The 22,584-nt window shown below is 44.7% G+C and overlaps 1 protein-coding gene and 1 non-coding gene across 3 annotated transcripts in view; both read left to right on the plus strand.

Moving 5' to 3' along the window:
- IFT172 (intraflagellar transport 172) overlaps window positions 1-22,584 on the plus strand; it is a 44,075-nt gene that overhangs the window by 11,269 nt on the left and 10,222 nt on the right. For both annotated transcript variants that reach the window (XM_019021382.4, XM_019021383.4), the window contains exons 11-30: window positions 364-525; window positions 908-961; window positions 1,200-1,303; window positions 1,798-1,883; window positions 6,169-6,281; window positions 7,438-7,605; window positions 12,617-12,753; window positions 12,981-13,088; window positions 15,322-15,406; window positions 15,706-15,798; window positions 16,663-16,740; window positions 16,982-17,230; window positions 17,406-17,484; window positions 17,697-17,817; window positions 18,004-18,148; window positions 18,678-18,767; window positions 19,323-19,420; window positions 19,571-19,706; window positions 19,792-19,908; window positions 20,890-21,032. In XM_019021382.4, the coding sequence (XP_018876927.1) occupies window positions 364-525; window positions 908-961; window positions 1,200-1,303; window positions 1,798-1,883; window positions 6,169-6,281; window positions 7,438-7,605; window positions 12,617-12,753; window positions 12,981-13,088; window positions 15,322-15,406; window positions 15,706-15,798; window positions 16,663-16,740; window positions 16,982-17,230; window positions 17,406-17,484; window positions 17,697-17,817; window positions 18,004-18,148; window positions 18,678-18,767; window positions 19,323-19,420; window positions 19,571-19,706; window positions 19,792-19,908; window positions 20,890-21,032 (2,366 nt within the window). The remainder of the gene's footprint in view (window positions 1-363; window positions 526-907; window positions 962-1,199; window positions 1,304-1,797; window positions 1,884-6,168; window positions 6,282-7,437; window positions 7,606-12,616; window positions 12,754-12,980; window positions 13,089-15,321; window positions 15,407-15,705; window positions 15,799-16,662; window positions 16,741-16,981; window positions 17,231-17,405; window positions 17,485-17,696; window positions 17,818-18,003; window positions 18,149-18,677; window positions 18,768-19,322; window positions 19,421-19,570; window positions 19,707-19,791; window positions 19,909-20,889; window positions 21,033-22,584) is intronic.
- Window positions 2,927-3,028, plus strand: LOC115933583 (U6 spliceosomal RNA). Its single transcript, XR_004069461.1, has one exon. It is a non-coding gene; the product is annotated as a U6 spliceosomal RNA (small nuclear RNA).

Consider the following 22,584-nt stretch of genomic DNA (forward strand, 5'->3'; position numbering starts at 1 on the left):
TAAGCAACATACTGAGACCCTGTCAAGTCAGTCAATCAACTGATCAATACATACACTGTGACCAATGATATATAAGGTTTTGTACAAAGACCATGAGAACATAGAGTGATTGGTTTTACCCAGTGGAACTTTCAGAATTATATAAATTATGAGTGTCAAAAGAGATAATATAGGAAAGCATTTCATAAATAGTAAAGCCCCATATAAACATAAGATATCATTACTATCAACAATATCCTAGACCCAGGGAAGAAACAAGGTATTAGCTTTGTTTAGTGCTGTGGAGGTGGGCAAAGGGCATGGTTGTTCACCCTTCTTTTGGGCTGGGGAAGCCTAAGGGGCTCAGACTTGTCCTTTACCAAGGTGATTGTGAAGAACCTGTCATCAGGAACCCGAGTGGTGCTCAAGTCACACTATGGCTATGAGGTGGAAGAGGTGAAAATCCTAGGAAAGGAACGTTACTTGGTGGCTCACACATCAGAAACACTGCTGCTGGGGGACCTGAACACTAATCGGCTTAGTGAGGTAGGAACCAAAATTGAGGGTAGGGTGGGGAATGGGGCATCTTGGCTTAATATTTGTGGGGACCCAAAATCCCTAGGGGTAAGCTCTCCATGAGAAGTTCTAACATTCTGGTGTAGGGGACCTGGTTTCAGGGAAGGAGACCCAGGAGGTTTATAATCCCAGAGTATGAATCACCATATTTGGACTGTTTTTATGCCATCTCTCAGAAAATCTCTCTGGTTTCTCTCAGGGACCAGAGCAGATTCTGATACAGCACCTCTTTTGTGTAGTGCCAAAGCCTATGTAAATATATCTTTCCACTTCCCAACCTGTAATTCTTCATTCTTTCGGCATTATCTTGGGTATTTATCCACATTGCTTCTTAAGTCTTCTCCCGTTACAGATAGCCTGGCAAGGATCTGGTGGCAATGAGAAGTATTTCTTTGAAAATGAGAATGTGAGTAGAGCTTGATTCACCATCACCATCTTGATAAGCCTCCTTCTAGCTTCTGTGTCATAAAGATGGCAAGTTGCAAGGGATAGGGAAACAGCAGATAAAGAAACAGGGAGGATGAAATTGGCAGGGTAAGAGAACAAGGAGAAAAGTGGTAGTCACCTTGAACTGACAGTACACCTCCCACTACTGTTTTTCTTCATGTAGCCTTTCCACCGTATAACAACTCCATTTTTCCCAGGTATGCATGATCTTCAATGCCGGAGAGCTAACCCTGGTGGAATATGGGAATAATGACACCCTGGGTTCTGTACGCACTGAATTCATGAACCCCCACCTCATCAGGTAACCTCACAAGATTCTCTGAATCCCTGAAACCCAGAATAATTCCTTTTGGACTCCTAAATTCTGTGTCCTCCAGTTAATCCAAAAGCTTCAGCCAGGCGTGGTGGCTCATGCCTATAATCCCAGCACTTTGGGAGGCAGAGGCAAGCAGATTACTTGAGTCCAGGAGTTCAAGACCAGCCTGGGCAACATGGTGAAACCCCCTCTCTACTAAAAATACAAAAAATTATCCAGGCATGGTGGCACACCCCTGTAGTCCCAGTTACTCAGGAAGGTGAGGTGGGAGAATCACCCAGAGCCTGGGAAGTCAAAGCTGTAGTGAGCCGTGATCACACCACTGCACTTCAGCTTTGGCAACCAGAGTGAGACCCTGTCTCAAAATAAATAAATAAATAAATAAATAAAAGCTTCATCCCATATGGTACTTCAGAGCCTTTAATAAACATCCCAACTACCTCAGCCCATTTTGCCTTACCTCACCCTTCATGTTTCAGTGTTCGTATTAATGAGAGGTGTCAGCGAGGAACAGAAGATAATAAGAAATTGGCTTATCTTATTGATATTAAGACTATTGCTATAGGTGAGTAAGACTCTGTCATAATTTTAATAACAAAATAGATGTTTATATCACACTTCCATACCACAGGATTGCGTTCAGTGGGGAATGCAGGAATCTGAGACACACCAGGTAAATAGTAACTCCACATGTACAGTGGATATATATGAAATGTTTAAGTCAATATGTGTGCATCTGTATCTGGATATCTAGATATAAAAACAAAGGTTCAGTCCAGGCACAGTTACTCATGCTTGTAATCCCAGCACTTTGAAAGGGCAAGGCAGGATCATTTGAGCCCCGTAGTCCAAGGCTGCAGTGAGCTTTGTTTGTGCCACTGCACTCCAGCCTAGATGATGGAGTAAGACCCCATCTCTTAAAACAAAAACAAAAACAAAACCCAGAGGTCCATATAATTATTCACGTTCTCTAGACATATATCTTAGGGTTGGCAAATTGTGAGTAGTAGAGAAGGCCCATTAAATTTATGAATTTTCCTGTTTAGACTTCATGGAATCATAGACTGTTAGAACTGGAAGAGGTCTTATTTTTTGTATAGTTTATCATTAGTAACTAATAATGACAGAAATTTTATTTGCATTTCACGAATATTAACATATAAGATTTATAAATCTTATATGTTCATATTTTTATCGTGAAATGTTTCAAGCATAAAAAGTAGTATAGAGAATAGCATTACCTATACAATGTAGCTGTTAAAAATGGGGCTCTGGGCCAGGCACAGTGGCTCACACCTGTAATCCCACCACTTTGGGAGGCTGAAGCGGGCGGATTGCTTGAGCTCAGGAGTTTGAGACCAGCCTAGGCAACATGGTGAGACCCTGTCTCTATGAAAAAAGAAATTAATTAAATTTAAAAAAAAAAGAATAGGACTCTAGAGTCAAACCATCTCAATTCTCTCCCTGTGTGATCTCAGGAAGTTACTTCATCTTTCTATATCTCAATTTCCTCATCTACAAAATAGGGATAAAAATAGTACTTTATATGAAATACACTTATCCCTGGTACATAATAATAAATGTTAGCTATAAATAATGATATTTTTCTTGCTTTGGCAGTACATATATTAAAATTGGAATGATAAAGAGAAGATTAGCATGGCCCCGTGCAAGGATGACACACGAATTTATGAAGCTTTCCACTTTAAACCAATTTTTTAAAAGAAGATATTATCACTTGTTTATCCATACCCAGTTCTGTCAAATCCTGACATTTTGTTATATTTACATTGAATCATTTTATATCCTCCCTCTTATTGATGGGCATTTAAGTTGCTGATTTTTCACTATTACAGTGATTCAGTTAGTTCCATGCCTAGAATGGAACTGCTAAATCATAGAGGAGCTGTGTCTTCAACTTCACTAAGTATTTCCAAATTGTTCTCTAAAAAAGTTATACCAATTTCTATTCCCACCAGCAGTTAGAGTTTCTATTGTCTGACATCTTCTGTAATACTTGAAATTATCTGACTTCATAATTTGGCTTAAACGTGATATATATAAAATTAGATCTCATATTAATTTCATGTGTAATAATTATTGACCATTTATATTTCTTCTTCTGTGAATTGCTAGTTCCTATCTCTTACCCATTTTTAAAATCAGAGTGTCTCTTCCTCATTGATTTGAAGGAGTTCTTTGCATATGCTTGTATAGACTTTGGTGGTTATTTGCATTGCAGATATTTTTGCCTCAGCCTGTGGCTTGTCTTTTCTCTCCTTTTGGGAGTCTTTTACTGTTCAGACATTTCACTTTAAAATAATCCATTTTTTTCACTTAAAAAAAAAAACAGTTTGAGGCCGGGCACAGTGACTTATGCCTGTAATCCCAGCACTGTGGTAGGCCAAGGCAGGCGGATCACCTGAGGTCAGGAGTTCGAGACCAGCCTGGCCAACATGGTGAAACCCCGTCTCTACCAAAAATACAAAAATTAGCCGGGCATGGTGGAGGGCACCTGTAATCCCAGCTACTCGGGAGGCTGAGGCAGGAGAATCACTTGAACCAGGGAGGTGGAGGTTGCAGTGAGCTGAGATTGTGCCACTGCACTCTAACCTGGGCGATAAGAGTGAAACTCCGTCTCCAAAAAAAAAAAAAAGAAAGAAAAAGAAAATAGTTTATGATGCTTTAAGTCTAATTTAAGAAATCCTTTCCTATTCCCTCCTATATTTTAACATTTTTAAATTTTGCTTTTCACCTGGAATTTGTTTTTGTGTATAATGTGGGTAGGGATCTAATTTTATTTTTTTCCATATGTTTAACCATTTGTTGAAAGTCCATTCTTCACCCACTAATTTGTAATGCAATCTCTGTCACAAATCGAGTTTCCATATACATGAGTCCATTCTTAAAATAGTTGCACATTTCATGAATATTATATTTCACATTAGGTTTCTGCACTCAGAAATGTAGGTATCTATAATGGAAACAATAATGTAGACCAAGAGGCCTAAGATTCGAGCAGCAAAAATGAGTTGTGAGAACTTGGACAAGCAATTTCACTCTGTAGGTCTCATTTTCAATGTATGTAAAATGACAGAGTTCAAGGCCGGGTACGGTGGCTCATGCCTGTAATCCCAATACTTTGAGAGGCCGAGGCGGGCGGATCACCTGAGGTCAGGAGTTCGAGACCAGCCTGACCAACGTGGTAAAACCCCATCTCTACTAAAAATACAAAAATTAGCCGGGCATGGTGGCAGGTGCCTATAATCCCAGCTACTCGGGAGGCTGAGGCAGGAGAATCGCCTGAATCCGGGAGGTGGAGGTTACAGTGAGCCAAGATCGTGCCACTGCATTCCAGCCTGGGTGAGAAGAGTGAAACTCTGTCTCGGGGAAAAAAAAAAAAAAAAAAAAAAAGTTCTTCTCTTAACTTCTTTGGGCTATCAACCCTTTGGAGTATCTAAAATTGTAGACCTTCTCAGAGAAAAATATATACTGTACACACATAATTTTGTGTATTATTTCAGGGTTCTGAGGTGTTAGGGCCCTCGCCACTCTAGAACTCTGATTCTACTTATAATTGGGGCATTAAAATATGGCTTTATCGGCCAGGCACAGTGGCTCACGCCTGTAATCCCAGCACTTTGGGAGGCTGAGACAGGCGGATCACGAGGTCAGGAGATTGAGACCATCTTGGCTAACACGGCGAAACCCTGTCTCTACTAAAAATACAAAAAATTAGCCGGTCGTGGTGGCTGGCGCCTGTAGTCCCAGCTACTCGGGAGGCTGAGGCGGGAGAAAAAAAAAATACGACTTTATCATTTTCCTTTTTTTTTTTTTTTTTTTTGAGACAGAGTCTTGCTCTGTCATCCAGGCTGGAGTGAAGTGGCGCGATCTCAGCTCACTGCAAGCTCTGCGTCCCGGGTTCACGCCATTCTCCCGCCTCAGCCTCCCGAGTAGCTGGGACTACAGGTGCCAGCCACCATGCCCGGCTAATTGTTTTTGTATTTTTAGTAGAGACAGGGTTTCACCATGTTGGCCAGGCTGGTCTCCAACTCCTGACCTCAGGTGATCTGCCCACCTTGGCCTCCCAAAGTGCTGAGATTACAGGCATGAGCCACCATGCCCCGCCGATTTTACTTTTTAATTAAAGGAAGATTGTTTTTTAAATTGGTCTTCAGAATTATGGACACCAGTGGACATTTGGTCTTTAGCTTAAGCATATATAACAAAGTGAGGCCCATTGTTCATTAATAATGGATATCACTAAAACTTATAAATAGGCTTTGATCAAGAGACCCCCTGAAACCATCCCAGCCAGCCCTAATTGGTCTGCTCTAAATGTGATAGTTTCTGATAATGTCTAAAGATTCAAACCAAACTAAAATATTCATCCTCTGCAGTGACCAGCCTAACTTTAGTCAGAGGTTTGTCTGTTGCCTTCCCCACCATCCACCCTTGCAGTGCTCTTACACAGTAGGAATTCAAATATACGGGTGACTTCTTAGAGCATATGACCATCAAGGTCATTGATTCATCAGCCTTGTCTCACTGCTGTATTGTATCAGGCTTATCTTTAATGTGCTCAGTGCTGCCTTCGAGGGGATTCTGTGAGTAGGAGAAGCCACTTGCTCAATAGTTCTAGTCTGCTCTGAGGTAACTCCATAAGCCCCAGAGAGTGATGACATTTCTGTGGGTCTGGACCTTTTGAGTTAACAACATAGTTAAACAAAACCTCTACAATTCTAAAAGAGACCTAGCTTCCTAGGCATCCTAGCAAAATTATGTGTGTTGGCCATACTATGTACATGTGTGGAATCTCTCTTCTTAACCCTGTCTCCTTTATTCTATAGTGGATCTGATTGGTGGCTACAACATTGGCACCGTCAGCCATGAGAGCCGTGTGGATTGGCTGGAACTTAATGAGACTGGACACAAGCTCCTCTTCAGGGACCGGAAACTTCGTGTAAGAAGAGCTACTAAGGCCTTAGGCATTGGCTGGCCCACAGAGGGTGTGCGACAAGCTGCCACCAGGGACTGAGGGAGGCAGGATGGAGCACATTGTCTTTGCTGTGTCATCAGCATGGCAGAAGGCACAGAAGAATCAACATTCTCTGTAGCTGATACCAAAACTGATAGCAAAACCCATCCTTTATTACCTCTTTTTTTTTTTTTTTTTGGAGACAGTGTCTCACTCTGTCACCCAGGCTGGAGTGCAGTGGTACAATCTGGGCTCACTGCAACTTCTGCCTCCCAGGTTCAAGTGATTCTCCTGCCTCAGCCTCCCCAGTAGCTGAAACTACAGGCACGTGCCACCACACCTAGATAATTTTTGTATTTTTAGTAGAGTCGGGTTTTCACCATGTTGGCCAGGCTGGTCTTGAACTCCTGACCTCCTGACCTCAGGTGATCTGCCCGCCTCTGCCTCTCAAAGTTCTGGGATTACAGGCATTGAGCCACGCGCCCGGCAATCCTATATTACCTCAGAGGTGATTGTATTATGGCAACAAAGTCAAGAAGGGAGTTTGGAAGTTGGTGTCTCTTACTATTCACAGTCTGTGCCCTCAGGAAACTTCCTTAACCCTGCATTCCTCCTCCTCATGCCTAGCTGACCTTCACCTAGACCTGCTGTCCAGTGCTTTTCAGCCACACTTATCTGATAGCATGAACTGGCTGGAGGACAGCCTCTTTGTCCCTCATTGATTCTCATCCCAATATGGTAGCACCAGAGTCTTCAACCTCAGATCAAAGAGACAACCTGATGACTTTTCATTTCAGTGAAAGCCACATCACAAATTTCTGGATAATTTAATTTTTCTAGTGGCCTGCCATTTGTAATCCAAGCTGGTAATTCTGGCCCAGAGTTATTTCAAGAAGGAAAGTCTGACCTTCACCTAACTTAAAATTCCTGGGATGTAGATCTTTGTTCTATGGGTCATCTCTTACTTGACCAGAGTTAGGATATACCAGCTCAGCAGAAAGCAGGTCAGTAAGCTTTGAAATGCAGCATGAACCTGAGTGGTGGGTTAGCTCACCACATCTCACCATTAGGAAAATGGTCAAAAGCAGGAGACAACCCCACATCCCCTTCTAATTGTGTTACCTGCCTTTTCTTTCTTCAGTTGCATCTGTATGATATTGAAAGCTGCTCTAAGACAATGATCCTCAACTTCTGCTCCTATGTGCAGTGGGTCCCAGGAAGTGATGTGCTGGTAGCTCAGAACCGAAACAGTCTGTGTGTATGGTACAACATTGAGGCACCTGAGAGAGTCACCATGTTCACTATTAGGGTATGTTGGGCACTAGGGGCCCTCAGATGTGGTATTGAGCTGATTAATTACAGCCATGAGGAGACTCTGAAGGCTACTTGGTTTTCTGTGTCTACCACCCTTAATCTCTGTGATAGAATTGGCAAATAAAGCTTAGACTTATGGACCAGCCCCCAGAACCATCCTTTTTCAGATTCCTGACATTATATTAGACCCTTGGAGTATGGGTTCATTACAGTGGCCCCGGGAAGTCACCAGGTCATAATATGGAGATCCCTGTAGGCTGGAAGATCCCTGATAGGAGAGGCAGTTCTAATGTCATCTCCTTCTGTGCTGATTCTCCGTTATAAGCCATTCAAAGTGCCTTTTTTTCTCAAATTACAGATCAGATCTTCTCTCCTGTCCTACCACAACATCATACATACCCAGTAGTCTTCCAAAATCTGGGAGGAGCCAGAGAAAACGAGAGGCAGGCTCCTGTGCTAGGCTAGGATGACTGGTGTGTGTATGGGTAGAGCGCTTGATGCTTTCTTTTTGTCCTTTTCCATACCTTTTTAAAATCTCCTTTTTACCTCATTTTAAACTGATTAGGGTCTAAAATTTATTTGTTTAGTTCTTTCTTTCTTTTTCTTTCTCTTTCTCTCCTTCTCTCTTTTACTCTTTCTTCCTCTCTTTTTTTTTTCTCTCTCTCTTTCTCTCTCTTCTTTCTGAGACAGGGTCTCACACTATCTCCCAGGCTGGAGTGCAGTGATACAGTCATAGCTCATTGCAGCCTCAGCCTCCTGGGCTCAGCCAATCCTCCTGCCTCAGCCTCCTGTACAGCTAGGACTACAGGTGCATGCCACCATGTCCAGCTAATTTTGTGTTTAATTTCTTTAAACACCTTTTTTTTTTCCTCCACATTTTGGGTTTGAAAGTTATATGTCCTGTTTCTGTAGAGGTTACCTTGAAAGTTTAACATGTAGTTAAATGAACAAAGTCTAAAGTTAATCAGCATCTAACCACTCCCCTGCAAACAATACAAGACTTTAACTTTCATCTCCTCCCCTTTGTCATTGTTGTCCAGTATTTTAGTTCTAATCTTATTTTGTCTCCAAAGTTAGGCATGATTATTTTATTTTATTTGAGACAGAGTCTCTCTGTCACCCAGGATGGAGTGCAGTGGCGTCATCTCGGCTCACTGCAACCTCCGTCTCCTGGATTCAAGAGAGTCTCCTGCTTCAGCATCCCAAGTAGCTGGGATTACAGGTACCTGTCACCATGCCCAGCTAATTTTTGTATTTTTAGTAGAGATGAGGTTTCGCCATGTTGGCCAGGCTGATCTCGAACTCCTGACCTTAGGTGATCCACCCGCCTTGGCCTCCCAAAGTGCTGGGATTACAGGCATGAGCCACCACGCCCTGCCTGATTATTTTATGACAGGATTCATTTAGATTTACCATCAAGGTACCAGTTCCTTTGTTTACCTTTTCTTGCAATGCTAATCTTCCCTCTGGAATGACTTTTCTTCTTCCTGAAGAATATTATTTAGAAGTTTTTGGTTTCTGTTTTTTGTTTTTTGAGACAGGGTCTCACTCTGTTGCCCAGGCTGGAGTACAGTGGCACGATCTTGGCTCATTGCAACCTCCACCTCCCAGATTCAAGTGATTCTCCCACCTCAGCCTCCTGAGAAGCTGGGATTACAGGCATGTGCCACCATGCCTGGCTAATTTTTGTATTTTTAGTAGAGACGGGTTTCACCATGTTGGCCAGGCTAGTCTCGAACTCCTGACCTCAAGTGATCCGCCTCCGTCAGGCTCCCAAAGTGCTGGGATTACAGACATGAGCCACTGCGCCCAGCCTTATTTAGAAATTTCTTTAGTGAAAGATGATAAATTTTCAGTTTTTCATTATCTGAACATGTTTTTATTTAGCCTTTGTTCTGAAAAGATGCTTGGACTCAGTACCCAGTTCTAGATTGACAGTTAATTTTTCTTAATTTGTAAATGTTGTTTCATTGATTGACTTCCATTGTTGTTCAGAAAAATTTATCATCAGCCATTTCTGTACAGGTGATCTGTCTTTTCTCTTTGGTTTCTCTTTTTTTTTTCTTTTTTTTTTTTTGAGACGGAGTCTCGCTGTGTTGCCCAGGCTGGAGTGCAGTGGCGTGATCTCAGCTCACTGCAACCTCTGCCTCCTGGGTTCATGCCATTCTCCTGCCTCAGCCTCCCGAGTAGCTAGGACTACAGGCGCCTGACACCACGCCCAGCTAATTTTTTGTATTTTTAATAGAGATGGGGTTTCACCGTGTTAGCCAGGATGGTCTTGATCTCCTGACCTCGTGATCTGCCCGCCTCAGCATCCCAAAGTGCTGGGATTACAGGCATTAGCCATCGTGCCTGGCCTCTCTTTGGTTTCTTTTAATGTCTTCTTTTTTAGGACCGGCCACAGTGGCTCACACATATAATTCCAGCACTTTGGGAGGCTGAGACAGGCGGATCACTTGAGGCCAGAAGTTCAAGACCAGCCTGGCCAACATGGCGAAACCGCATCTCTACTGAAAAGAACAAAAATTACCTGGGCATGGTGGCGTGCTCCTGTAATCCTACCTTCTCGAGAGGCTGAGGCATGAGAATTGCTTGAACTTGGGAGGCAAAGGTTGCAATGAGCCGAGGTTGTACCACTGCACTCCAGCCTGAACGACAGAGTGAGACTCTGTCTCAGAAACAAACAAAAAAATCTTCTCTTTTTCTTAGGTGTTTTGAAGTTTCACTACAATATGTCTAGATATAATTTTTTTTTTTTTTTGAGACAGAGTCTTGCTCTGTCATCCAGGCTGGAGTGCAGTGGCACAATCTTGGTTTACTGCAACCTCTTCCTCCCGGGTTTAAGCAGTTCTCCTGCCTCAGCCTTCTAAGTAGCTGGAACTACAGGCGCATGCCACCACACCCGGCTAATTTTTTGTATTTTTAGTAGAGATGGAGTTTCACCGTGTTGGCCAGGGTGGTCTCAATCTCCTGACCTTGTGATCCGCCTGCCTCAGCCTCCCATAGTGCTGGGATTACAGGCATGAGCCACTGCACCCAGCCATAAATTTTTAAAATTTATCCTGCTTAGTATAGATTGTGTTTCCTGTGTTTATGAATACACATATTTTCATCACTCTTGGAAGTTTCTTAGTTATTATCTCTTTGAACATTCTTCTCCTCAGCCATTCTCTAGTCTCTTCAGAACTCTAGTTAGGCAAATGTTAGATTTCTTGTTTTACATTTTTAATTTCTCTTTCATAGTTTCTTTCTTCCTGCTCCATGCTTCATTCCGGATAATTTCCTTTTTTTTTTTTTGGAGACAGAGTCTCATTCTGTTGCCCCATGCTGGAGTGCAGTGGCGTGATCTTGGCTCACTGCAGCCCGACCTCCTGGGCTCAAGCTATACTCCTATCTCAGCCTCCTGAGTAGCTGGGACTACAGGCGTATGCCACTACAGGCGTATGCCACCATGCCCTGCTTTTTTTTTTTTTTTTTTTTTCAATTTTCTGTAAAGACAAGTTCTCACTGTGTTTCCCAGGCTGGTCTCAAACTCCTGGGCTCAAGCAATCCTCCTGCCTGAGCCTCCCAAAGTGCTGGGATTACAGGCATGAGCCACTGCATCTGGCCTCTGGATAATTTCTTTAGATCTGTTTCGATTCATTAATTTGCTTTTTATCATTGTCTAATCTGCTATTTAAACTGTACATTGAGTTTTTTACTTCAAATATTAAATTTTTCCTTAAGTTTTATTTGATTATTTCTCCAGTCTGCCTGGCCATATTGATAATTTCTTATTCCTTGCTTAATTTTTCATTTCATCTTTTAAGGTATTTAGGTGCTTCATAAATAATCCATAACTGGGCTTAAAAACAAAACAAAAACAAAACGAAACAAAAAAACAGGGTCTCACTTTGTCACCCAGGCTGTGAAGTGGCATGATCATGGCTCACTGCATGAGCAAACTCCTGGGCTCAAGTGATCCTCTCACCTCAGCCTCCTGAGTAGCTGGGACTACAGGCACATGCAACCACACCCAGATAATTTTTTTCTTTTTTTCAGTAGAGATGAGGTCTCGCTATGTTGCCCAGGCTGGTCTTGAACTCCTGAGCTCAAGTGCTCCTCCCACCTTGGTCTCGAAAAGTGCTGGGATGACAGGTATGAGCCACCGAGCCCGGCCTTTAACTGTTATTTTTAATATCTGAAATTCTTGAAGGTCTAAAACTGTTGTTTGTAGTTATTGTTTACTTTTTCATAGTGGTTGGTTTCCTTGTATTTTTTTCCTTTTTATTGTGAGCTCATGTTGCTTTGAATGTATTTTTTTGGAATCCTGAGGGCTTAAAATGGATATGTTCTCCTCCAGTGATGATTCGGTCTTGCTTCTGCAGGAATCAGACATATTAATGATCTGTAACCATTTCTTTTGTTCCCTTTACTAAAGAGTGGATCCTAGGTTTAATTAAGGATTTTCAAATTCAGACTCCCCATCCTGCTGGAGGGCCTGAGGTTTATTCTCCTGACACTGCATTTGCTTTCAGGACAACTGTACTTTTCCCATTTGCTCACTTTCCTTTTTTTCTTGCTCAGGATTTAGCTTATTGACCTTTTTCTTTCTGTCTGTCTTTTTCTGAGAGAGAAGGGTAGGATATGGGTAGGGAATATTCTTAGTGATTTCTTCAAGTAAGCCCAAGCAATGCATTAAAAAGTATGTTCCAGGTTCAAGTCAAATTTTAATGAGAGATCCCTTAAGAATATCTTACTCTTATGGTACTGCTGGAAGCAGAAGTGAATGCCACACTTTATACCTCCAGGAGTTGGTGCTGTCATAGGAGTATACTTTAACCCAAGGATATTGCTATAAATGAAGTATTTTTTTATGCTTGAGAGAAACTAAAATGTTAGGAAAATCAGGGCTGCTGTGACTCTCTTGACCACTGACTGGGTCGGATGAGGGTGGGTCTTTTCTATAATTGATTCAGTGGAAACTAACCTGAAATTGGGGTGGGTGGGGGGATAAACTTTTACAGGGTGATGTTATAGGTCTGGAGCGGGGCGGGGGAAAGACCGAGGTGATGGTGATGGAAGGTGTGACTACTGTTGCCTACACATTGGATGAGGGCCTCATCGAGTTTGGAACAGCCATTGATGATGGCAACTACATCCGGTGAGAGGCTGGCCAATAACCAGTGAGGTGGTGGGAGAGTCTGGTTCTGAGAGGGGAGGACCTGGGGTGGGGTGTAAAACTGGCCAGCACTAATAAGGATCCAGTGATCCTGGGAGAGGATGAGACAAAGATGGCCCTTCCCCCTCCCCTTGCCCCATCACCAGTCTTCTGCTGTATCTTCCTAACCCATTCCTCATTCATTATGCTTTGCTTCCTTCCCTTTCCAGGGCAACAGCCTTCTTAGAGACTCTGGAAATGACCCCAGAAACAGAGGCAATGTGGAAAACCTTGAGTAAACTGACGCTAGAGGCAAGGCAACTACACATTGCAGAGAGGTGAGGTAGACATGTAGAACAGAGGTGCCAGGCAGCTAGGAGGGATGACCACATGAGTATTTTCCCTGTGGGCTACTCCAATCCGGTGTTAAGGTACTCCCTCCCTTTCCACTGCCAGCAAATAGCATAGAACCCTTCTGCAGTACAATATTCCAAACACTCTCCCATCCTAGATTATAAGAGTATGCCTTGACCAGGCATGGTGGCTGATGCCTGTAATCCCAGCACTTTGGGAGGCTGAGGTGGGCAGATCACAAGGTTAGGAGTTCAAGACCAGCCTGGCCAACATGGTGAAACCCTGTCTCTACTAAAAATACAAAAATTAGCCAGGCGTAGTGGCGGGCACCTGTAATCCCAGCTACTGAGGAGGCTGAGGCAGGAGAATTGCTTGAACCCAGGAGGCAGAGGTTGCAGTGAGCTGAGATTGCACCACTGTACTCCAGCCTGGGTGACAGAGCAAGACTCTGTCTCAAAAAAAAAAAAAAAAAGTATGTCTTGGCTGGGCACGGCGGCTCATGCCTGTAATCCTAGCACTTTGGGAGGGCGAGGTGGGAAAATCACTTGAAGCCAGGAGTTTGAGAGCAGCCTGGCCAACATGGCAAAACCCCAGCTCTACTAAAAATACAAAAATTAGCCGGGCATGGTGGTGCGTACCTGTGGTCCCAGCTATTCAGGAGGCTGAGGCACAGGAATCACTTGAACCCGGGAGGCAAAGGTTGCAGTGAGCTGAGATCATGCAACTGCACTCCAGCCTGGCTGATGAGCGAGATCGTATCTCAAAAAAAAAAAAAAAAGTGAAAAAACAAGAGTATGTCTTTCATTATTTTTACTGCCCCTTCTTGTAACTAGGTTCCCTTTAGCATTTTTTTACTATTCATACCCTTCAATCTATGCACATGTATATAATCCAGGTTTGGTATAGGAGTGCAGTTCACAGGACAAACTTGGGACTCCAGACTCCTTGAGTTCAAATCTTGGTTCCAATTACCAACTTATATAACCGTAGAGAGGTTATTTGACCTTCCCAAACCTTGGCTTCTTGATTTTCTCTGTGTAGAATGGGGATAATAATAGTATTTGCCTCATATGATGATAAAGAAGATGGTAAGGATATTGGTAATGAAGGAGTGATGAGAGAAGCTGTGCAAAGTGCTCGATAAATGTCACCTGCTGCCTTTTTGGCTAGGAATCATCCTTGATCCCATTTTCTCCAGACTTCCCACATGTAGATTATCAGCAAGTCCTAAGGACTCTGTCTTCAAAACACATCCTGATGTCTCCATCCTTGTGCAGACCACTGCCATCTCCCACCTGCAATATTGCACAGCCTCTTAATTAGTCGCACTGATACTATTTCTTGTACCCCTACCATCTATTCATCCCAGAGCAGCTGAGGTCATTTTTTTAAACATAGATTGTGTCATTTTCATAACTGGAACCTTCCATTAGCTTACTGTTTTACTTAGTATAAAACCCAAACTCCTTGTGTGGCCTTAGCCCTGAAGTTTTTTGGCCTCTGCTTCCTTCTCATGCCAGCTTCCTGCTTGCCCATTAGTCTCCAACCACACTGGCATCCTTTTGGCTCTGTGAGTGTGCCAAGCTCATACCTGCTATAGGGCCTTTACACTAGCTGTTCCCTCTCCAGGAATAACTTCCCCATCCTGCCATGACTGGCTTTTTCTTGTATTCAGGTCTCAGCTCAAATGTCAATTCATCAGAGAGACCTCCAACTACCAACTTAAGTGGCCCCTTCAGTCACTGTCTATAACAGGGGTATCCAATCTTTGGCTTCCCTGAGCCACGTCGGAAGAAGAATTATCTTGGGCCACACATAAAATATACTAACACTAATGATAGCTGATGAGCTTAAAAAAAAAAAAAAAAGAGAAAAGAATCACAAAAAAAATCTCATACTGTTTTAAGAAAGTTTATGAATTTGTGTTGGGCCACATTCAAAGCCATCTTGGGCCATGGGTTGAACAAGCTTGATCTGTAATATTACATTACTTTATTTTATTTTTTATTATCTCCAATTTTACTAATTATTTGTCTCCACCAGAATGGAAGTTCTCTGAGAGCAAGGCCCTCATCTTCCTTAGTCTCTATATGTCTCCAGTGACAAGACATTGCCTGGCACATCATAGATGTACATCAATTTGTATTTGCTGAACCAATGAATTAATGATGATTCTATAATAATATTACTATTAATGTTATTGCTTCCATGCCATAGGTGCTTTTCTGCTTTGGGCCAAGTAGCAAAAGCTCGATTCCTGCATGAGACCAATGAGATTGCAGATCAAGTATCCCGGGAATATGCAAGTATTATGCTCCTGATTCATTCTGTCTCCCAAGCTGATTTCTCTTAGTATTCAGCCCCATGATTCCTAGCTTTCCAGCCATCCCTAGTTTCCTTTACCCTGCCCACCCCACCTTTACCCTCAAGTCAGACCATTTCAGAATTGCTTTTGCTAAACCTCAAACCTTTAAGCTCCATGAAGTGTTTTACCTTCCCAAGTCTTTTGTTTTCTACATCCTTCTGGCCTTCCAATTTCAGCCCTCACAGACAGAATGGCAGCACCTACAGAAAAATCAGAACCTCCTTTTTCCCCCACAGGGCGGAGAAGGAACAGATTTTTATCAGGTCCGAGCACGTCTAGCCATGCTGGAAAAGAACTACAAACTGGCTGAAATGATCTTTTTGGAACAGGTAATAGGAAAAGAGGGACAGGATGGAAGAGGGGATATGAGGGAAAAAGAGAGAAAAGGGGGTACAAACTCAAGGGAGGAAAGCGTGCTGGTGAACTAGGCTTCCAAAGGTTTGGGGAAAACTTTCAAAGGGGTTTATATAGTTAACTTCACCCTTTTCTTAATTTCCTCCTCTTGTGTTAATCCTTACTTTTCTAGACAAACTTCCTTCTTTGGCCTTTGATTACTACTTTCTTTCATAAGCAGTCTACTACCTCCCCTCCAGTCCAGAGCCTGTCTTTGCAATTCTTGTGCATAGGGGTAGATCCAGGTTTTGTGGGCCGGAAGCTTATACAATTTGAGGAGCTCTCTTTAAGAACAGTTGCCTTAGGCCAGGCGTGGTGGCTCACACCAGTAATCCCAGCACGTTGAGAGGCTGAGGCAGGTGGATCACATGAGGTCAGGAGTTCAAGACCAGCCTGGCCACATGGTGAAACCCCATCTCTACTAAAAATACAAAAAATTAGCCAGGAGTGGTGGCACACACCTGTAATCCCAGCTACTCGGAAGGCTGAGGTGGGAGAATCGCTTGAGCCAAGGAAGCGGAGGTTGCAGTGAGCCCGAGATCACATGACTGCACTTCAGCCTCGGCAACAGAGTGAGACTCCATCTCAAGAAAAAGAACAGTTGCCTTGGAAAGGGTGTGTGCAAATAAGGAGCCCTGAAGCTTAAGCTTCTTTTAGTTTCCCAATATTTCTGTTGGTATAGTAGTTAAAAGGCTTTTGGTCCTCATGGGCTGGCATCTTAGCCAGGCTGAGGAGAGCTTGCTGCTTTCTGATCCTCATATCTTTCTGGCATCCCTCTCTGCTCTGCCTGTTTCCCCTAGAACGCTGTGGAGGAGGCCATGGGCATGTACCAGGAACTACACCGTTGGGATGAGTGTATTGCTGTGGCTGAAGCCAAGGTACCTGTTTTATCTTCTCCACAGTTGTTCAGAATTTGGTTCTGCCAATTTCAAAAACCTCCTTTTGTCAAGGAGGCCATAGAAACCAGAACAGGGTTGGGGCTTGGACTTGATGTGGTGAGGAGTTAGGATACTGCTGACCCAGGAGGATTCCCCTTGTTATAGAGGGATTGGAGAAGCATGGGAGGCAGAAGGGTAGGAAGGGGGATGTGACTCCTAGTTGTCCTCTGTGCATGTCCAGGGGCACCCAGCCCTGGAGAAGCTACGTCGTAGTTACTACCAGTGGTTGATGGACACACAGCAAGAGGAGCGAGCAGGTGAACTACAGGAGAGCCAAGGGGATGGGCTAGCAGCCATCAGTCTCTACCTCAAAGCTGGGCTCCCTGCCAAAGCTGCTCGGCTGGTGCTGACCCGAGAGGAACTGCTAGCCAACACAGAGCTGGTAGAACACATCACTGCAGCCCTTATCAAGGGGGAACTCTATGAAAGGGTATGCTGGCTTCCTTTTCCTAGCCCTTATCTCCAGAGCTCAGGACCCTTCCCTCACCCAGAGGAGTCTTGGGGTGCAGAGCGCTTCCTGACTGCTGGTGTTCCCTTGTTTTCGGAGCTAATACTTAGTTCTTTGTGTTGTAGGGGTATCATAGTAATGTGGTATGTGTTAACAGGCAGGTGATCTGTTTGAGAAGATTCACAATCCACAGAAGGCCCTGGAGTGCTACCGTAAAGGCAACGCATTCATGAAAGGTACTAGCCACCTATAAGCCATCCTTTACTGTTGTGGACTCTTGCCCATCTGGTTCCCTGGCACCTCTTGGTGCTTGTGTTCAGGATGCCTGGCTCCAGTCCTCCATTCCTCCCCTTCTTACCTATTCTCCATGCTTCATCTCCCTGTCCTACCTTTTTCCTGAGGCCCATCCCTGGAAATCTGGGCTGAGCATCTTTTCTCTCCCTGGCAGCGGTAGAGCTGGCTCGATTGGCCTTCCCAGTGGAGGTGGTGAAACTAGAGGAGGCATGGGGGGACCACCTGGTGCAGCAGAAGCAGCTTGATGCAGCCATTAATCACTACATCGAAGCCAGGTATGGGAGTATGGGAATGTAAAGGAGATTTAGGTGTGAAGTGAGGGGCAGTGGAGCAAGTAAGGACACCAAGGCCTAAAAGAAGAGATCTCAAAATGTGGGTTGAAGTGTGCTTAAAGGGTCCTTTTACCTCCATTCATCTTCATCTTTCATCCTACATATTTATATCTTTCCCAACTTTGCCAGGTGCTCCATTAAGGCAATTGAGGCCGCCCTGGGTGCCCGCCAGTGGAAGAAGGCAATTTATATATTAGATCTACAGGACCGGAACACTGCAACAAAATACTATCCTCTCGTGGCCCAACACTATGCATCCCTGCAGGAGTATGAGGTGAGGAAGAGTCCCTTTCCGCAGCACGAGGCAATGCAGTAGAGGATAACAATGAGAGAACCCAAAGCAGGAAGTGGAGGCAAGTTCACCAGATCCTTCTTTCTGGGCTCCAAACAGCATCATCACCTTGAAGGGGAAGAGAACAGTTTACTTTCCCATTTTCATTCCAGTGTGACACAGATACCGCCCTTCACCCCAGATATATAAAGTGAGTCTCTAGCTATGTTCCAGCCAGCGTGAGTGATTCTTCATGAATAACGCTAACATAGTTATCATATAAAATTGCTTTGCATTGCAGAAATGTGAGGCCCTTTTGGATTCCACTGTATTGTCCTTGTACTGTTTGGGGCTGGTCTTTCTTTTTAAATGGTAGAATGTATGAGACACCCATACTCATCTTTTCTTCTCTATTATTACAAGGTCGTATCGCAGGCTCTCCACCATCCCAGCCGAGGTTTGTTCTTTCCTCATTCAAGCTGCTTTAAGTCTGTTGCTCTGACCTTTTGTATCTACCTCCCATCAACTACAGATTGCTGAGGAGCTCTATACTAAGGGAGATCGGACAAAAGATGCCATAGACATGTACACCCAGGCTGGTCATTGGGAACAAGCCCACAAGGTAGGGATGGGTGGAGTTCATGATAAGAGAACTCTGCCTTAGTGGCAGTGTGGCCTCATTCCTTGATACCTGTTTCTCCTCTTCGCTTGGCTCCCTGAAAGCTAACAAAGAGTACCAAAAAACAGTCTGAGCCACTTTGATCCGTAGCCATAGGGAAAGGAAGGGATGAAGAGAGGCCCTTGTTTCCAGACCTATCTATCATTCTGAAGGAGTAGATGGGCTTGGGAGCTGGGGAATCTGAACTACCACTCCTGATGCCTCTGGTCACATTGATGACTTTGTTCTTGCACCTACACTTCAGAGTCCAGTGGTTACCGTGGTAATGGGAGTGTATGCCCCAGCCAAGGCATCGCAGACCCTCCCACCTTAGCAGAATATAGTTCTTCCTCTGCTTCTTATGGACTTGGAATTCCCCAGCCTCACTAGTAGAGTGGCAATAACCAAACTCCCGTGATTGTTGGGAGAGTTCAGAGTTTCTGAACAAGCAGGTTTCCTTGAAGCCCTGCTTCCCTGGGGAATTGGATCTGAGGCTGCCTTGCCTCTGTGCCTCCACAGCTGGCGATGAAATGCATGAGACCAGAAGATGTGTCAGTGCTATACATCACTCAGGCCCAGGAAATGGAGAAGCAGGGCAAGTACCGTGAGGCTGAAAGGTGAGCCGTGGCCCCAGAGGAGGTGTAGAGGGAGATGAGATTTCAAGGCTGGGAGGAGGGATGGGGCCTGAGGATGTGTACCCTCTGCCCAGAAGGCAGTGATAGCAGGGATCGGGTCTAGGAGGCCCCAGATGTATCTCCCTTCCCCAGGCTATATGTGACAGTACAAGAGCCTGATCTTGCCATCACCATGTACAAAAAGCACAAGTTGTATGATGACATGATCCGCCTGGTAGGGAAGCACCATCCAGATCTCCTCAGTGATACACACCTACATCTGGGCAAGGTGAGCCCTTCTCCTGGCTCTCCCTATCTCTTCCCCAACCAGGCTCCATCTCCCCATCTCTCCATCCTGACTCACCTTCCTGCAGGAGCTGGAGGCTGAAGGCAGACTACAGGAGGCTGAGTACCACTACCTCGAGGCCCAGGAATGGAAGGCAACAGTGAACATGTACCGGGCCAGTGGGCTTTGGGAAGAGGCCTACCGGGTAAGGAGTTCAGGCCACGCTGAGGGATACATCCATCCTTCTTTCCCACGTTTTTTCCTTTTTTTCAGAAAGGGTCTCACTCTGTCACCCAGGCTGGAGTGCAGTGGTGCAATTATGGCTCACTGCAGCCTTGACCTCCTGGGCTTAAGCACTTGATCCTCCCACCTCAACCTCCTGAGTAGCTGGGACTACAGGTGCACACCACCACAGCTGGCTAATTTTTTAATTTTTTTGCAGAGACAAGTTTTCACCATGTTGCCCAAGCTGGTCTTGAACTCCTGGGCTCAAGCGATCCACCTGCCTTGGCCTCCCAAAGTGTTGGGATTATAGCTATGAGCCACCTTGCCCAGCCCTTCTTTCCCACTTTAAGTGACTAATTCACAATTGGTCAGAGCATCTTTGAAAATGTAGTGAAGATCAGAGTCTCTCTTGCCAGAACCATGTCCACATCTGTATACAGAAAATTTCACTTATAATTTTAAGGGTCTGTGGACCAGGTGAAGCCTATCCTTGGACCCTAAGTACTTTAACCTAAGTTAAGAAACCCTGAAATTTAACCCTCTTCCTGTTAACTTTTTATTTTATTTTTTGAGATGGAGTTTCGCTCTGTCACCCAGGCTGAAGTGCAGTGGCACAGTCTTGGCTCACTGCAACCTCCACCTCCCGGGTTCAAGCAATTTTTCTGCCTCAGCCTCCCGAGTAGCTGGGATTACAGGCACTCACCATTGTGCCCAGCTAATTTTTGTATTTTTAGTAGAGATGGGGTTTCACTATGTTGGCCAGGCTGGTCTCGAACTCCTGACCTCAAGTTATCCTCTTGCCTCGGCCTCCCAAAATGCTGGGATTATAGGTATGAGCCACCACACCCAGCCTCTTCCTGTTCAATTTAGAACAGTTACTGGATCCTTGTCAAAGCCGAGGTCAGAGATGAGAAGGGAGAAGCTCTGTATTGGAGGATTATTGAGTGACTTTGCTTTACAGGTGGCCAGAACTCAAGGGGGGGCTAATGCCCACAAACACGTGGCCTATCTGTGGGCAAAGAGCCTGGGAGGAGAGGCTGCAGTTAGACTGCTTAATAAGCTGGGACTCCTGGAAGCTGCTGTTGACCACGCTTCAGACAATTGGTGAGGCCCCAAGCTTTCTCTCCACTGGCCCCATCCCAGCCAGAGCCACTATCTAGAGAAAGAAAATTGATGTATAACTGAAAGAAAGATCCTTGGAAGGACATGATAGAGTGGCATGAATAAATTAACTGCTTCTGTTCCCTAGGGGCTCAGAACAGTGTTTAACCTTTGGCTGTTCTAAGAAGGGTGGAGAGGAAACAGATTGTAAAGCTAGGACTGCAGACTGCACTAAACCAATAATTTACTCCTGGGTAATGGAAGTGTGATTCTGTCAAATGCAGAGTGAACTTTTTTTTTTTGAGACAGAGTCTCACTCCGTCGCCAGGCTGGAGTGCAGTGGCACGATATCAGCTCACTGCAACCTCCACCTCCTGGTTCAAATGATTCTCCTGCCTCAGCCTCCCGAGTAGCTGGGACTACAGGCATGCACCACCACGCCCATCTAATTTTTGTATTTTTAGTAGGGATGGGGTTTCACCATGTTGGCCAGGATGGTCTTGATCTCTTGACCTTGTGATCTGCCCACCTTGGCCTCCCAAAGTGCTGAGATTACAGGTGTGAGCCACTGCGCCTGGCCGAACTTTTCTTTTTTTTTGGAAGCACCAGAGTCCGTGAGGCATTTTATTTGTAAATATGTATTACATCTCTAGAAAAAGAATCCCAGGATTTTCCCTCCTATGTGTTGCTGTCTTGCTTCTTCATGGTCCATGATGCCAACTGAGGTTGTCAGTACAATAAAACCAAACTGGCAGGATGGGAGCAGGTTATTCTGCCATTTTTCTTTTTTGTTTTTTTCTGAGACAGAGTCTCGCTCTGTTGCCCAGGCTGGAGTGCAGTGGCGCAACCTTGGCTCACTGCAATCTCCGCCTCCCAGGTTCAAGCCATTCTCCTGCCTCAGCCTCCCGAGTAGCTGGGACTACAGGTGCCCGCCACCACGCCCGGCTAATTTTTTTGTATTTTTTTAGTAGAGACAGGGTTTCACCCTGTTAGCCAGGCTGGTCTCGATCTCCTGACCTTGTGATCCACCTGCCTCGGCCTCCCAAAGTGCTGGGATTACAGGCGTGAGCCACTGCGCCCGGCCTATTCTGCCATTTTTCTAGATCTCTGATTCGCACATCAAATCTGGGGCTGATCACTCTACACTTGTTTAGCCTGCCGTGAGGTTCACAGCAATTTTCCTAGCTGTGATCATCAATTATTTCAAAATCGCCAATTTACCATACTTCAGCATCACAATGAGAAACCAGACAATGACTTTGGAGCACAGCCTAATAAGGACCTGCCATTTGCCTCTCTTTCCGGCATTGTTGATGCTCTTGAGCACATCAGCCAGGACATTCATGCGTACTATTGCAGCGGTGCAGAAAGATAGCCAAAAGAGCAAAGTGTTTTCAAGCTACTGTTATCAGTGCCAATCGTGGAGTCCGATGCTGAGGGTGGTCTTGCTCATTTTTTGGAGAGACTCTGTTTCTGCTAATGTAGCTGGGGCTCAGGAAGAGGTGGAGAGCACCAGAAGCCCTCCTAGCCCTGTCAGTGTAGAGCTGCGAGGCTC

The sequence above is a fragment of the Gorilla gorilla genome, chromosome 12, assembly GCF_029281585.2.
Source record: "Gorilla gorilla gorilla isolate KB3781 chromosome 12, NHGRI_mGorGor1-v2.1_pri, whole genome shotgun sequence".
Classification (NCBI taxonomy): Eukaryota; Metazoa; Chordata; class Mammalia; order Primates; family Hominidae; genus Gorilla; species Gorilla gorilla.